This window comes from Macrobrachium nipponense, chromosome 19, assembly GCF_015104395.2.
Source record: "Macrobrachium nipponense isolate FS-2020 chromosome 19, ASM1510439v2, whole genome shotgun sequence".
In the NCBI taxonomy this organism is placed as follows: domain Eukaryota; kingdom Metazoa; phylum Arthropoda; class Malacostraca; order Decapoda; family Palaemonidae; genus Macrobrachium; species Macrobrachium nipponense.
The window spans coordinates 36,036,086-36,052,380 of NC_061088.1; the positions used below are offsets into that span (position 1 = coordinate 36,036,086).

At 33.0% G+C, this 16,295-nt stretch overlaps 1 protein-coding gene across 1 annotated transcript in view; it reads left to right on the top strand.

Annotated features, from left to right (window-relative positions):
• Positions 1-16,295, top strand: part of LOC135216236 (beta-arrestin-1-like) — a 302,438-nt gene that overhangs the window by 229,748 nt on the left and 56,395 nt on the right. The window contains 5 exon segments of the mRNA XM_064251394.1: positions 1,261-1,360; positions 1,363-1,438; positions 1,945-2,080; positions 2,352-2,436; positions 5,613-5,685. Coding sequence (XP_064107464.1) covers positions 1,261-1,360; positions 1,363-1,438; positions 1,945-2,080; positions 2,352-2,436; positions 5,613-5,685 — 470 coding nt within the window.

Here is a 16,295-nt window from a genome sequence, read left to right on the forward strand (position 1 = left end):
AATGTTGATATTGTCCCCATAACTAATTAATAACCTTCTCTCCCCCTATGTATGTGATATTGTTGTCTTCTGATTTCCAAAGTACAGTAACACCTTTGTAGCCAGTCTGCCATATGAAGAGTTTCAGAATTACTTCGCAAGGACAGAATGTCAATATTGTATTGTCTCTTGCATCATATACCTCCCGTACAACCAGTTATTTTCTGCCAATTGAAGGGTGACTGCCATAAGCATATGTGAAAGATGTGGTTGTAGCTGATTTTCCTGAAAAGTGCTTGTCAGTTAAATAATGTTCATTGTCTTTATTAGTATGTTGTACATTGTACTTAATGTACAGTCATTTAAAAAATAGAAAAGCACTAAGGAGTAGTACAGTAACTTGGCATTTAAGGCTAGTTGTCTTTGCAGTGTCTCACTTCAGCTGCTTTGCCTCCCATTGTTTGCCTTCATTCATTCTATTTGGCTTATTCTGACATAGCTGTCCAACTTCTTCAACTTTATTTCCCCAATTTTTCACTTCTTTATCAAGAATGAATCTTTTGTGCCAGCCTGATGAGAGCATAGAAACAAGTAGATTTTCTCTTGTTAAACTTTATACTAATTTGTTGACATATATGGTTTGTAAACACATACACTGATATCATTATTTTAGGATAATGTGACATTTTAAAATCACATTTTACCTTAAAAAACTATAAAGTAATTCTTTGCAAGATGCAGCATCTAACCTTATGATGACAAAGAAATCATAACAAAGAAGGATAACTACAGGTTTTATTCCTTGTTTCTGGAGTTACTGTTCCTCTTCCTCCTGGATCAAAGAATGTTACTGGGAAAGTTGCCTTGAAAATTTTTTAAATATTTTTCATCAAATAAAATTCTGAAGCTTGTGCTAAAGAAAATGACTTGAAATGTATACTGTTCATGTTAAATACAGATGTGTGTTACCAGAGAGAAAACTATTAAAACTGTTGGTCTGTATATCCTTGTTCCATAATCTATGTGCTGTCTTAGTTATAGTTAATTTTCAATACTGGCAGTCCCTGGTTATAGGCAGCCTTGGTTATCAGCGATCCAGTTTTCTGCTGCATGTCTAGCGACAACAATAACCGAAAATTGGCAATAATAGCATCGATCCCCGCTTATCGGCACTGATAGCCAAGATCGGTGCTATTTTTTTCCCACCAATAACCAGGGACTGCCTGTACTGACTAGAAACATAAAAAGCCTATAGTATGTACTATTCTACTTTATTTTCAGGAACGTCTTATCAAGAAGTTAGGTCCCAATGCCTTCCCATTTTTCTTTGAGCTCCCTCCTCATTGTCCAGCCTCAGTCACATTACAGCCTGCACCGGGTGATATGGGAAACCTTGTGGTGTGGACTACGAGCTGAAGGCATATGTAGGGGACAATGTTGATGATAAACCCCATAAAAGGTATGTATGATACACTTACTTTTTAGTCCTTGTGTCTTATTGGAAGATTATGGACAAAACTAGTTTTCCCATTTCAGAGCAGTTGAGGTTGGACTATACAGTTTTTATTTCCTGTTTAGTTAAATGAGTTTGCCTGGAAGCCTTGATAATATGCTATATATAGTAATCCAGTATGTATGCATGTGTTTTACTCAGATGTGCAAATAGTAATAGATATTTTCTTAGTGTTGTATTACTCCAGCAAATTGGTCCTTCGTAACAATTTTTCTTGACCAAACTCAAATTTTTAATGCTATGACAAGAAGACATCATGGGAGTAGATGCAGAGGACTGATTAACAAATTCACTAAAAATAGAAGCAAGAATGGCAAATGTATGTCACAGTACATACTGTATACTGTATTGGTGTAAAATACATTGTTTTCTTACTTGTAGCCTTATGCTTCAGTGTGGATAGGGCATTGACTGTGAAGTAGAAGTTATAACCAAATCTGTTGTATTTGCAGGAATTCTGTACGTTTGGCCATAAGAAAAGTAATGTATGCTCCCATGAAGCAAGGTGATCAGCCCAGTGTAGAAGTAAGCAAAGAATTTATGATGTCCCCGAACAAGTTGCACCTTGAAGCCTCCTTAGATAAGGAGGTAAGAACCCAAATCAAAAGAGTGTGTTAAGTTGTTTTTGTTCAAAATATTAATGAACAGTTTTAAACTGTATACACTTGGTTGCCTGTAGTGTCAGTTATTTTTATACTTGGTGCTTCACCTTTCAAACATTTCTTATGTGCTATACAGTATTATATATACAAGCAGAATAGTATGGTAAATGGAATGACCCACAATAATTATGACATTATTGTGAATTATTTTCCACTTATTAATGATTATAATAGTTCACTTATTGTTTTCTCAACAGTTGTACTATCATGGAGAAACTGTAGCTGTCAATGTCCATATACAGAATAATTCTAATAAAAGTGTCAAAAAAATTAAAGTATCAAGTAAGTATAATTTGTTACCTGTTTCATTATCTCTATTTGGTAGCTTTAGCATACCAGTAAATGGTAAATTTAATTATTCCAGATATGCATACTCACTCAGTAGTGTTTGGTAGTACTTATGGCTAAGTGGAGAAAGAAGTGTGGTTTCAGTATGTTTGTGAAGTAGATAATGTTGGTAGAAATGATACCTTGGGAAAAGGATGAGGAACGCCAGAAAATCTGTCGATAGAAATAACAGAAACAAGTTATGGGGGAATGCCTGAAGTTAATGGAATAAGGGAATACTAGCTGAAAAACGAGACCTGATACATTAGTTCAGGCAGAGAGACCCCAGGAGGGAGAAGTGGAGAGAACATTTTTTCATGGAAAGGAAAAATGAGAATAAACTCATAGATGATGATGACACTGATGAGTTGTTGAGTTTCCAAAAAATTGTATACCTATACCCTGATCAATTTTCATCTCATTTGATAACAAAACCTTTGGGCGAGTCCTGTGTGAGCCTAGAATGTGATATACAATACTTGCCATAAAGGCTATTCCTCCCTCTCTTTGATTCTCTTCTTTTGCTGTCATGTCCATCTTACTTCTTTTTTGTTTATCCATTGTCATGGTGCTGGTTACTGATAATTCTGACACTTCTGAGATTTTCAAATATTCTTCAGCCTCATTTTCAAGTGAATTCTATGTTAGCTTAGAGCCAGTTTTAGTGTTTGTACCCTTATTAAGAGAGTTATAGCTGTTAGTTTGGAGAGTGATGAATATATAACTGAAGTGTTAATACATGCTAAAGCTGCAGGATAAGGGTCATGTATTTTCACAAAATGTTTCTTATGGATCATAAACTATTAGAATACACTAAAACTTTAAAGTTCCAGGTTTTGAAGGTATATAAAGATTAGGACTAGTTTTTTTTAACTCAAAAACCAACAATAACAAAGCCAACATATATGAGAAAAAATTCATTAATCCAAATTTTAATAAATGAACAATTGTGTATGTATGAAAATGGTATACTTTGTTTTCACTAACATTCTAAGTACCAGTAAGTGGAATTTAAACAAGAAAATTCTAAGTATTAAAAGGATTAGAATCTATAGCTTTTAAAAAATAGGATAGACCAATCTATTATTAACCTGAAACAGTAAAAGTTAAGGTAAAACCCTTATTGTATAGGTAAATTTAGTTAGCTGAAAAACATTAGAATTTTATTACATTTTTATATCACTGAAATGCCTGTCCTAGGTAAAACCTTATAATAGAGTACGTACATCATATGTTAGAATTAAAAGTTTCAAAATATTGAGATAAAAAACTAGACTATAAAAGGATTATTTTTATATTGGCCTTAATTTTAGCTCTCCTAAAGTTCTTAATTTCTTTTGTTCTCTTGGGACTGTTTTTGAATTCCAGCACTTTAAGATTTGGGGAAATTTGTGATTTGGCTTCAAAGTACTGTATATCAGAAGTTTGAATTGCTGGGTAAATTAGAGAAAGGCATATTGTCTCAGTTAAGTGCCTAATATTGTGTAGTAAAACATGCTTGGCAGTATCAAAACAACTTAAAAAATATAACCTTGTAATTGAAGCAACCTAGATGAATTTTTATTAAAGTACTTATACAGTACGTACACTTATCTACCCCAGGCAGGGAAAGCCAAGAACAAGAAAAATAGAGCAAACTAGTGAAAAAAGTACAAAAGGTAAGAAAAGCTGAGCTTATCCTGTATACAAATGCAAATAAAACTAGTCCAAAACAAGTAGTGTAAGCTTTGGAACTATTAGCATGCTAACTGTCCATTACTTATATTTACCAGTGCTCTGAAGCCATAGATATTCAAATTACCTAAATAAATTTTCGATAAAACATTGAAACTTCTAATGACATCTGCACAAGAAGTGCTGTTATTAGAGAAAGGGAGGATAATTACTCGCAAATGACATTTCAAAATGGGAACCTGGCACCTGTGAAAATCAGGTACTGTACTTACCTGCTAAGCAAGAATCCAATAAATGATCACACGCAAAGAAAACTGAGGTGAAAATTCTGAAACTTGAAGAAATAGCAATGGAAAGAGGGCAGAGAGCTCAGGTAGCCTGATAATTGGTTAAAATGCTGTAGACATGCTAAAAGTGAACTTAAACATCTCGGTGGTACATTTGCAGTGCTAGTGCTCTTTTGCATGTTAGGCAAAAGGCTGCAGTTTCAGGGACTTTTGATGACCATGAATGTAGTATGTATGTATAATAGTTTATGGTGATATCAGTGCATTTTTGTGGGTTTTTAAATGATATTCCAATGTACACTAGTATGTTGACTATTTATTTTAGTAGGTAAAATAAGTTGACTTTATTGGAAGATATACAGGGTGTTTTAAAAGGTTTTAGGGTAGTAGGCATTAGGTAGCCCGCTTGAAAACTTTGATGATCTTGATTGTTGTGGGCAGGGCCACCTCCCTACCATTTGTCTAGGATATTTTCCAAGTGCCAGCTGGTAACTGGTTAAAACAATCAAAGATTGTAAAGCAAGGAATCTGTGAGATCTGGCAATGCCTGCGCGTACGAGGTGAAAGCTTGTCAGGACAGCACATTGAACCTCGTGACGCTTTAGTCTTTCTCCAACCCAGGAGCTAATAAAAGACAGAGAGGGGCAGCTAGAGGTGGGCAGTACGTGTAGCTATGAAAAAACAAATTTATTTAAAAATTTGTCATTTGTTCATATGCGGAACAAATCTTTGGTCTTAATAGGATAGAGTTATACTTGGAGGGAGGTACAAGTATCCTAAACCAGCTGGGAGTTAACCCACCTGTCCACCTCTTTAGAAGAACACGCTCTAAAGAAGGTGGACCAGTGCCCATGAGAAAATAGTTAACTGATATGTAACAACTCAGCTGTCTGGGTTGCAATACAATGATATATGAGCAGATTCATTGCATCCAGGAAACTAAGGAAAATTCTATCTTATTAAGACCTCAGGTTTGTTAGCTATGAAAAATACAAATTTATTTAAAAATTTGTCATTTCATTCAGATATTTGATTACTATTTCAGAAACAAAATGAATTGGTAAGGGGTCAGTGTATTTTAATTATTCCTTGATTTTTATATGTTTCATTTTGCACTTCTCATATAATATTTAAATATTAAACAAAAATGTTGATTTTTTTACTTTTCAGTCCGACAGTTTGCAGATATTTGCTTGTTTTCCACGGCGCAGTACAAGTGTACGGTAGCTGAGACGGAGAGTGAGTAAGTAGCAATTATACAGCCCTTGTTCCTTGACAATCCGTCCTTTGGACAGTCAAATAATTTTGCTGCCTAAGACATATTGAAGCACGATTGAACTGTGCTGTACTGTATCATGTACTTTTCGCCCAAATTCATGTGGTACCCTGTTGGTCTCAGAAAGTCAATGACTTTGCAAGAGAGTTAGACAAAAATTCAATTGCTTGATAACTAAGAGATTTAAATTTATTATACAAATATTGCTGTTAAGATTGTCAGTTATTTACAATTATTTTTTACTCTAAAATTTTAAAATTAAACTTTACTGAAAAATATGCAGTTAAATAATAACCATAAGCATTCTTATTCACGAGGTGGGAATAACATGAGAACCTTAATACTTATAGTCTGGACTTGTGGATATTGTGAAATATTTGTGTTCAAAAAGCACTATTATGGACACGGAGATAGAATAATGACTCATCAAAACTTTTGTGTTTTGTGTATGTAAACCATTGACTTATTAGAGTTTATTCCTCTTAGCGTCTAAGTAATTATATAATGTTATCATCCAGTTTTTACTATCAATATGAAATTAAATTTAATGGCAAAGGACCAGAAAGTCTTCCAGAATTAAGTAATTACTTATTGCTCTCCAAAGGGTGAAGTTGTAGGTGTATGTTAAAAAAAATGTAAATAATGTTTATTCTTACTATCTTCAATATCTATTGAAACTTTTAACCAGAAGCCTTTGGAGCATTACTTCATTTTTCCATGTCATCTTAACACAATATTTTGCGTAAGTAACTTTGTTGATGGAATGCCAGAGTAATAAAGACTAGTCAGTTAGTCAGCCATACCTATGAGTTAATGGATGCACCTATGTTATCACTTTATCTGTCATGAAATAGGACCTTACTGAAGATTCTGATGAAGTATCATGCATTTTGATTTTTAGATTTCATTTCTTTGCCTCTAGTGGAAAAAGAGTGCTTATACAATTGTACGGTTTCATGCCATTGCAGCGAAGTTTTTAAAATCTTCAATACTGTATACAGTACAGTACTACCTGCTAACAAGTACGTTTAATAGAGATAAATTTTTTTGTAAAAACTGACAGACATGTAGTAAATCAAGTATACAGTATACATAACCCATTTATGTTATACGGTACTTTTGTTTACATTTCTTATGGTAATTATAAATGTTTGGTGATGGGAGATATATAGTGGCAGTTAAACTTGTAGCAGTGAGTTTTAATGAAGGTAAATTTTTACATTTTCATTATTTTCTCCATGTGTACTATCTTACAACATTTTGCTATGTGCATCTAATTTTATTATGTAATGTTATGATGAAGAAACGTTAATTAAAATGCTTGAGTTTGCCTCTTGAGTATAACTAGGACTTGAGTTTGTAACACTTTACCTCTCAGTCTCTGAAAAATATAGCTTATATTCATCCAAAAACAATAGAAAAAAGTTGCTTATCTTCACTCAGAGGTAATGACTTTAAGAACAGGATGGATAGACAAATCACCATAGAATAGTAGTCATGAAGATAACAAGCTTATGGAGTTATTTATGGAGTACATAAGCAGACCATTGCCATAATTAGCATGATGCTAATGTGTGAAGGGAATCGCCATATTCACATAACAGTGCTTAGGAAACTTTACCTACCCTGCCTTGTGTGAATTAATTTTTTCAATTTATCACTTCATTATTCAGTAATCAGTCTTGGCCTTTTGCTTCTTCCTCTTTTGCTCATAAAAGAATTGCAACCATAAATATTTTCTTGTTGTATTAATTGGTTTTTTTTTAAGAGTGGAGTAAATATTCTGTCTATATGCAGGATATCTGAAATGATTGATTTGTTGTGAAACAAATAGAATAATTCCTTTGAAGAATTGAAGAGTGCAACAATATTATTTAAAATACACTTTTAGCACAAAATTGACTTCAGAGGAAAATTAGATTAATCCTGCCAAAGCTTTTTACCTGGAAAATGCATTTCTAATTCAATTTAGCATTTTTTGTTTTTTGCACAGTTAGTAGTGTGGTGATATATTTAATTATTAGGAGAAACTTTTAACAATGGCAAGGCTTTGAGGGAAAGAAAAGCAATGGTGGCCAAAGTAAGTTAACCTTTTTTCATCAGATAAAAATGTACCTGTAATTGCTCTAAGAAATAGTTAAACTCTTTCTCAGATATACATAGTGTTATCCGGTAAATCTTTTAAATGAGTGGATAAAAACTATTTTAAATTTTGATATGGATTAGTCATTAGAATTTCACAGCTTTGAATCAAGATTTACTTTCCGTAAAAGTTTCACCATGATAACATTGAAATTTATTTGCTTCCTTTTTAGGAGCAAAGACTAATTCTAGAAAATTTATTAACACTGATGACTGACATACTCATGTTCATCAAGTTGCAATAGATAATACACATGGGAAATAACATTGAATGTTTATTTTTTAAGAATTAGATTATTTGAGGTTTAAAATATTCTTTTGCTTACAGACGTCCTGTGTAGCCACAGTAACTTGAACAGTTTTGTACAGGGAACTTTTATGATAGATGTCTCTCTTAACAAATTTCTTTTTCAGGCCCACATATTTTAAAGCATTCTACTTTTCAGTGATTAAAGTGTTTGATATATGTCTTTTCATTTATGTTTTTCTTTAGCTATTGTCTGTTAGGAAGATGGGGGAAAATATTCATTGTTAATGATTATTGCTTTGGGTAATGTTTTGCAAGGGAAACAGTTCTGATTGGTATTGAAAGCATTCACATAAATCAGGAAGCTGAGAAATAACAAGCTTGAATATTTAGATACTTATGTCTTATGTAGTTATGAGTACAGAATGAAATGAAAAAATAGTGTCCACGTAGGGAATATTGGCAATTTGTCTTCAATTTTTTATTTTTTATCAATATAAACTACTGTTGTGTCTGAGCTTCCTTTTTTTATGTAATAAACAGTGCGTAAAAGAAGGGAAATTTCATCCATCTTATATGCTTTAATAGGTCAGGGTACGTTTCCAGATCGTAAATGTTTCCACAGCAGAAAAGAATTTTTGTAAGGTTTTGTAAATATGTATCAAAACATAAAGAAATAACTGCAATGTTTGCAACATTAACACTTCCCTTGCAGCATTGTAGTACTGTATTTTAATGCTTAGAATGGTATGCTTTCCTTGGAAAGACTTTACTTATGTGGTTTTATGCATGAAGCTGATCTTGAATGTGCTAGGAGCTGAACTGTTTAATTATAATAACAAGCATCGCATTTGGTTTACAGACTTGATACTGCTGAATTAGGTTACTGGGTGTGTTTATGCTGACCCTCATATAGTATAAGTAGGTGTAGTCAACCATTAGTGAAAGTTTACAGAATAGAAGACAGGCATTATAACTTCCCTTTAAAGGATAAAGACAGCCAGGTTTAGTAATTGTTTAGTGGAAAAGGAATGTTAGTTAATATCTGTAGTCTTTAGTCAGGGAAAGGAAGCAGTATTTTATAAAAATTCAGATATTTTTTGCTGGTATTTGACAAGATAGTTATAATCATAACTTGCTAAATGTGACTGAAATGAGTTCTAAATACTGCTGTGCATTGTACAGGATACAAATGACATACTATGAAAAAAATGAGTATGCAAGAATTCACCCTAAGCAATTATAAGTATAAAAAGATTAAATGTTTGATTGCCAAGCAGCCTTGGAAATGCTTGTAAAAAATGCCTTATATTATTTATATAGGTTTGATGTGGGCAAATCTTGTGGTATTTTTCACAAGTATGATATTATAGCATGAACCACTTTGCATACCAAGGTATATCAATGAACATGCCTTACTGTAATTAAGAGGATACCAAAATAGATAAGATACTGTGTTGCATCTGCATTCCACAGTAAATGATAATGCCATACATATCCTGTTGTCTTGAAACAGGTAATGGATCCCATGGCTATTTAATTTATCAGTGGTAATTAATTGAGAATCCCTTAGGTAGTTCATCTATTTTCAGTGCTAAATGTTTTTCCTAAAAGCATAATTTTTTATTTTAAAAATAAAAGTACAGTTTATGCTCCAAAAATTTTTAGTAATGAGTTACAAAGCACAATATAATCATACTATAATAGATTCACTTCACCTGTGCATCTCATGACCAGTGCTGTTCCTCATGACGCTCCTGACTGGCTGTTGATAAGCCAATTACAAGCCTGGAAACTCTCAGTCTCTCGAGAGTTCACACAATCAACATCTAAGCATTTCCCGACTTCTTTCAAAAATTATAACTCTTTACACCTCATTTTTACCCACAGAAAAGTAGTGTTTCCCAATTGCATCACTAAACATCGATGAGCCAATGATTTAAGAATTATGATAGTATAAGAATTATGAAGAAAATTGATTTATATATAATCAAAATTGATAATGAGAGGGATATAGGAGTACGGTGATTGTAGCAAAAGAAAAATCAGTGGGATGAATAAATTTCCTCCATAAGGTCTCAATATCTAAGTAACGATTTTTTTCATATAGAGTTTTCCATTATGGGATATGAAAGGGTGATGGTAAAGATAGTGACGATAATGAAGTCTTAATATTCTTTTCCCCTTAAGACTTCCTTCTGTCGAGGGGTCATTATCATGTGAGCAACACCTGACTACATGAAAATAAGAGAGAGAGATTAATATTCTTAATCTTTTGCTTGTTATTTTCATATTGATATCCTTACCTATAATTTTTTTGGTAGGTAGCGTTGTCTTCCATGAGGTTTAGCTACAAAACTTTATAAAACACATGATCTCATGTAAGGAATGAAAGAATATATTTCATATTAAGAATTTTATGTTTATTTCACTATGAATATTTCAGCATTAAGTTTACTGAAGTACATAATTCTTATATCATTATATGTAATCCTTAGGGAGCCAGCTGCTAGTGCCATTTTTTAAGGACAGGACTTTGACATTCGTACCACTTAATAAGGTGACTTGGGACATCTCCAAACCACATATGATTTTCACCTCTGATCTTCGGTTTTGAGACGCCAGGGTGGTTTTTCCCGAAAATAACCATTTCTCAAATTCTATCTCCCCCTTGATATTTAATATTAAGACCTGGGATTACTACCATATAGAGAACTGATGTAGACCTCCAATCAAGTGAAGTTTTTCTTTTTAAAAGTAATTTTTTTTGCTAGATTTGAATTTTTTTCATTATGGTAAAAAAATAAACCCTATGAATTAGGAAAATAATTTTAGAAAAAAAAAAATTGAAGAAAAGGGCTTCATTTGATTCTTCTATAATGTCTTTCTAAGTTACATACCAAATCTTAATACTATTGCTTCAAAACTAAAGGTGAAGATAGAATTTGAAGGTCAATAAATATAGTTTTGAGATATGGGCGTTCAAAGTTTTTCTTTGTATTTTTACAAAGACAGTGTCAATAAATAATGATTATTATGAATTTTATATTTCTTTTTGGGATATTAATAAACCAAAACTATGTTATTTATCATAATTTAATCATAAATGAAGATCCCTTTGCTCATAGATCATAGCCTGGGGCACTGCATCAGGCAGCACGGGGCACTCCTTCTTACACAACACACTCTCTCTCTCTCTCTCTCTCTCTCTCTCTCTCTCTCTCTCTCTCTCTCTCTCTCTCTCTCTCTCTCTCTCTCTCAGCTTATTAGAGCAAATTTTCTTCTTCTGTATGTTAGTGAGATGTTTTCCTTGTCTTTTCCTCTTTGGCATGATGAAATTCTTGCTGAAACAAAGATAAACAGACGTAAAAGCAAGAGAATGTCAGAGGTGAAACTCGAACGTGTACTCTCTTTTTACAGAGATAATGTAAATAAATCATGATTATTATGAATTTCATATTTATTTTTGGGTATTAATAAACCAAAACGATGTTATTTATCATAAATGAAGATCCCATTGCTCAAAGACTGTAGCCTGGGGCACTGCACGACATGTGCATCAGGCAAGGCGGGCATTCCTTACTACGCACTCCTCCCTCTCTCTTCACTAACTGCTAATATTCCTGATATTATGATATTCTGTACCCATATTTGAGCAAATTTTCTTTGTTTGTATGTTAGCGAGATGATTTGCTTGTCTTTTCCTCTTTGGCATGATGAAATTCTTGCCGAAACCAAGATAAACAGACATTAAAGGAAACGAATGTCAGAGCTGAAACTCGAACTTGTACCCTCTTATCATGTTTCTGCTACCACTGAAGGGTGATAAGCTGAGAACCTTCCCTCCTGCGACTCATGGAATCTCTACAGATGCCATTGCTCACAATTTCTTTGACAATAATTATCAAAATTTACGATAACAGAAGAAATACAGGCAGTTCCGGGGAAACGGCGGGGGCTCTGTTCTTGAGACGTGTTAAGCCAAAATCGTTGCAAGCCAGAACATCATAAAAAATCCTAAGAAAACCTTACTTTTAATGCTTTGGGTGCATTAAAAATTATGTAAACTGCATTCTTATTGAATTTTTCATCAAAAAACCTTCAAATATTGGTTATTTTGAATTTTTGGAGTCATTTCTTGTGCCAGATCAGCGTTGTAGGCGCCGTAACCCTGTAAAATGTGTCGTAAACCTGGAATTTATTTCTGATAAATACAGTTGAAAAGTGTTGTAACCTGGGAACATCGTAAGCCAGGGACTGCCTGTACAGGCAGTCCCCGGGTTACGACGGTCTCAGCTTACGACGTTCCGAGGTTACGACTTTTCAATTATATTCATCAGAAATTATTTCCAGGGTTACGACGCATGTTCCAGGGTTACGACGCATGTTCCAGGGTTACAACGCATGTTCCAGAGTTACGACGCCTATAAACGCTGATCTGGCAGATGAAATATGACACCAAAAATGCAAAATAATCAATATTTAAAGGTTTTTTGATGAAAAATACAATAAGAATGCAGTTTACATAGTTTTGAATGCACCTAAAGCATTTTTGACAATGTTCTGGCTTACGACAATTTTCAGCTTACGACGCGTCTCAAGAACAGAACCCCGTCGAAACCCGGGGACTGCCTGTATTGCACTTTTTTGTACAGGTCAATGTTTTTGGCTTATTGAGTTATGTTTACTAATAACTGTAACTACGAAAGTAAGAGGAATTTTGACGAAATATTTCGTTTAACTATTCTCCATTGCCATACGAAGCTCCATGAATTTTTTCATGACTGCATTTTTTGCCCTATACCCCATATATTAGGGTAGCTGCCTGCCCCGTTAAATCATTGGCTTGGCGATGTTTAGTGATGAAATTGGGAAACACTCCTTTTCTGCAGGTAAAACTGAGGTGTAATGAAAGTTAAAATGTTTGAAAGAGATCAGGATGTACATAGATGTTACTTGTGTGAATTCTTGAGAGAGACTGAGAGTTTCCAGCCCTGTGATTGGCTTATCAACAGCCAATCAGGAGCGTTGTAAGGAACGGCACTGGGCATGAGATGCACGGTTGATGTGAATCTATTATAGTGTTGTAAACAAGGTATATATATAGCTGATGGGTGAAGCAGTCTGTCTGGCAACAATAACTTTAAAATGGATGTCCTTCAATAGTTTTAAAAACCTGAACCGATCACAGTCAATTTATGCTTTTATTGAAAGGTTACCAAAATTGTTAGATATTTACTCGTGTCATTAAATTTACTCAGATAACTGTGAATGAACTTCTTTCTGAAAATTATTTGAAAAGGGGGCCTAGGTAACATGTATGAGACTTTTTTTTTCTGAAAGTTATATTTCTATGTGTGAAAACATATTGAAAAATAGACATGACTCCTGTTGGTTTAGTAGTTTGTTATCACATTATCACACATTGATTGATTACACATTGTACATGGGTGGTATTTTGCTAGATGTAGGCAAAATAGTAGGCAGCCAAAAGTTGCCTACAAAGTGTTAAGGTTATTGGAAGTGGGTAAAATGGTAAAGAGGATCTTTTCAATACCAAGGGCCCCCAGTCATGCAAACTCAAAATCCATGGGCTTGTTGTTTCACTAACTGGATAAGAAAGAAGAAAAATGTTCCAGGAGTATTCTCTTTAGCAGCATTCTTTAATAAATGACCAAAAGCACATCACAAGGCAAAACAGAAAAAAATAAGTATTCCTGCTTTACGAAGAAAAATTGCAAAGTAAGGCATTTGTGGGACTGTAACAAAATTTAAAGTTGTTCAGATATCTTATAGTATAGTATAAAACTTTTATGTACTGTACCCTTTTAACTTTCAAAAATATATGGTGTACTATAAGCATCAGATACAATGTGAAAAAGTTTGATACTCTTTAGCATAACTTTTAAGAATGGGTACGTACTTAATTCTGGTCCATGGCACCATTTAGTTTTTTTCTTTTTGTTTGATTTTTGTTTGTCTCATAAGAAAGTGTAGTAGAGGAGGAAAAATAAATGGAAGTTGTGATGACATGTTTGATTTACATTCCAATTAGAAAAGTTTATATTTTTGAGTAAATATATAGGTTACTTGCATTGACAGATTTAATGAATATATATGCCTAATTCCCAATTTTTGTTTTATTTCAAATATTGTTGAAAAGTTGCATAATTTGGACAATTTTGATAGTTGATATATTTGCAATTGCATTGCCTTCCCTTATGCCTTGATCATTGCTGACTGCTGACAATTTGATGGATTTTATAGAATTACAAAGCCATTTTACAGCAGGCCCTTAAATGTATGATTTGTGAGTTTGCATTATTGGGCTTCCCTTTTATGCATTTGTAGTTATGCCATTTAGCCCCACATTCATAATCTTTGATTTTTTTATGTTCCTTTTCTCTATTTTCTTTTTCTCTTGACCTAAAGAAAACGTAATATGTTAATCTGCATTTAAGTCTTTTTTCCCATATTTTATTTGAATATTTTCATTTGATTTCATCCAAATTTAATTTAGATTTACTGCCCTTTCTTCTTTGTGAAGTTTGACATTCAGTTATAATGAATTTTTCATGAAATTACTCTCATACCTTAGTATTAAATGTTAACTAAAGTATAGACGTTCATTGTTTCTAGAGCTTACTTTGAGAGAATAAAAAGTGGTATTTTATAATGGCTGTTTTTAAGAAGTGTTTTGAAGATCCAGTAACATAGCACCTTGTAATATGCAAATTCATTTGTTTTTACAGATATTCATACATAGTATGTTCAGTACATAAGTTTGTCATGACCACAATAAAATAGTATTTGTATCTGTAGTTTATACAATAAACATAGTATTTTGGACAGTATGGATAATCATTAGCAAAGGAGTTACATTTAGCATATACGTAGGTACAATGAAATTAAATAGGGAATTGATTTGAAATAAAAACAAAAAGGCTATGACCGCTGAAATACCTCCAGAATTTTTCTTATCTGCAGTGGAAACATCTTAAGTTGATGAGTTTTTCATATATATATATGCAATGGAGGTATTGCTGGTGAAGGGGGCACAGTATTTTTTTTCTTACATACGTAGTAATGTAATAGCATCGGTCTTTTGTAAATACTACTGGTGAAACTTACACTGAACAGGACGTAACTCTTAGGGCATTAATGGCTTGATAGCTAAAATGGGTGATGGTAGTGATTTTGTTGGTCAATTTGGCTCTGAACTAGAATATTTTTTATATGGCATTTTACAGTTATTTTCTTGAGGTGATATATATATATATATATATATTATATATATATATATATATATATATATATATATATATATATTATATATATAATATATATATTATATATATATATATATATATACATGTATATGATGACATGAGAATGCACTAGGTGCGATTGGAAGTAGCAGAACTAAAACTCTAGCTTATTCCCATTTTTAAAATTGTGCCAAACTGATCATCTGTTATAATTTGAACCTAGGTGGGAAAATATACATAGAATATAGACCTGTATATTTTAATGAGTTTCTTTTAAGAGCCTTAGGGTCTCATGATTAGATAATAGAAAGAGTTATCAGCCTCTTGCATACTGCTGTTGGTCATTATACCTTTATTAGTTGTTAGGAAGTGCGTACTCATTTAAGGGAATTTGACTCTATTTCAATGCTAATGTTAGTCTTTGGTGTTTACAGTGGTTGTACTTACTGTTGGTAGTCATGTTAAAAATTGTGTGCCTTAGCTTATAACATGTAACATGTTTGATGAATATTGTACTGTACTGCTGTGCCTAGATCTAGACTGTAATTTTTGTAATGATTGTTAAGCATGTCTTACCCTAAAAATGGGAGCACTGAGATGTATTAAAAAGCTAAACATTTTTTTACAAATTGATTTTTAATGACTAGATATATATAAAATATTGTACATTTGTTTGATGTGATGATGGCTCCCTTTTGGCTTAAAATTGTGTTTGTTGGAATTAACATTACATGTGGTTTAGCATTATTTATTATATCTTTCCACTAACCTGTCTGTGATTGTTTTTGTTTGTTTATTTCTCCCTTCCTCCTCCTCCTGACTTGTCCTTTGTTTCATTTTTGTTTTCTGTAATTCAGTCGCACCCATGACTTAGGGTGTTTTAAGAAGTCTACCTTGATTATCAGTGTTCCCAAGCTGCC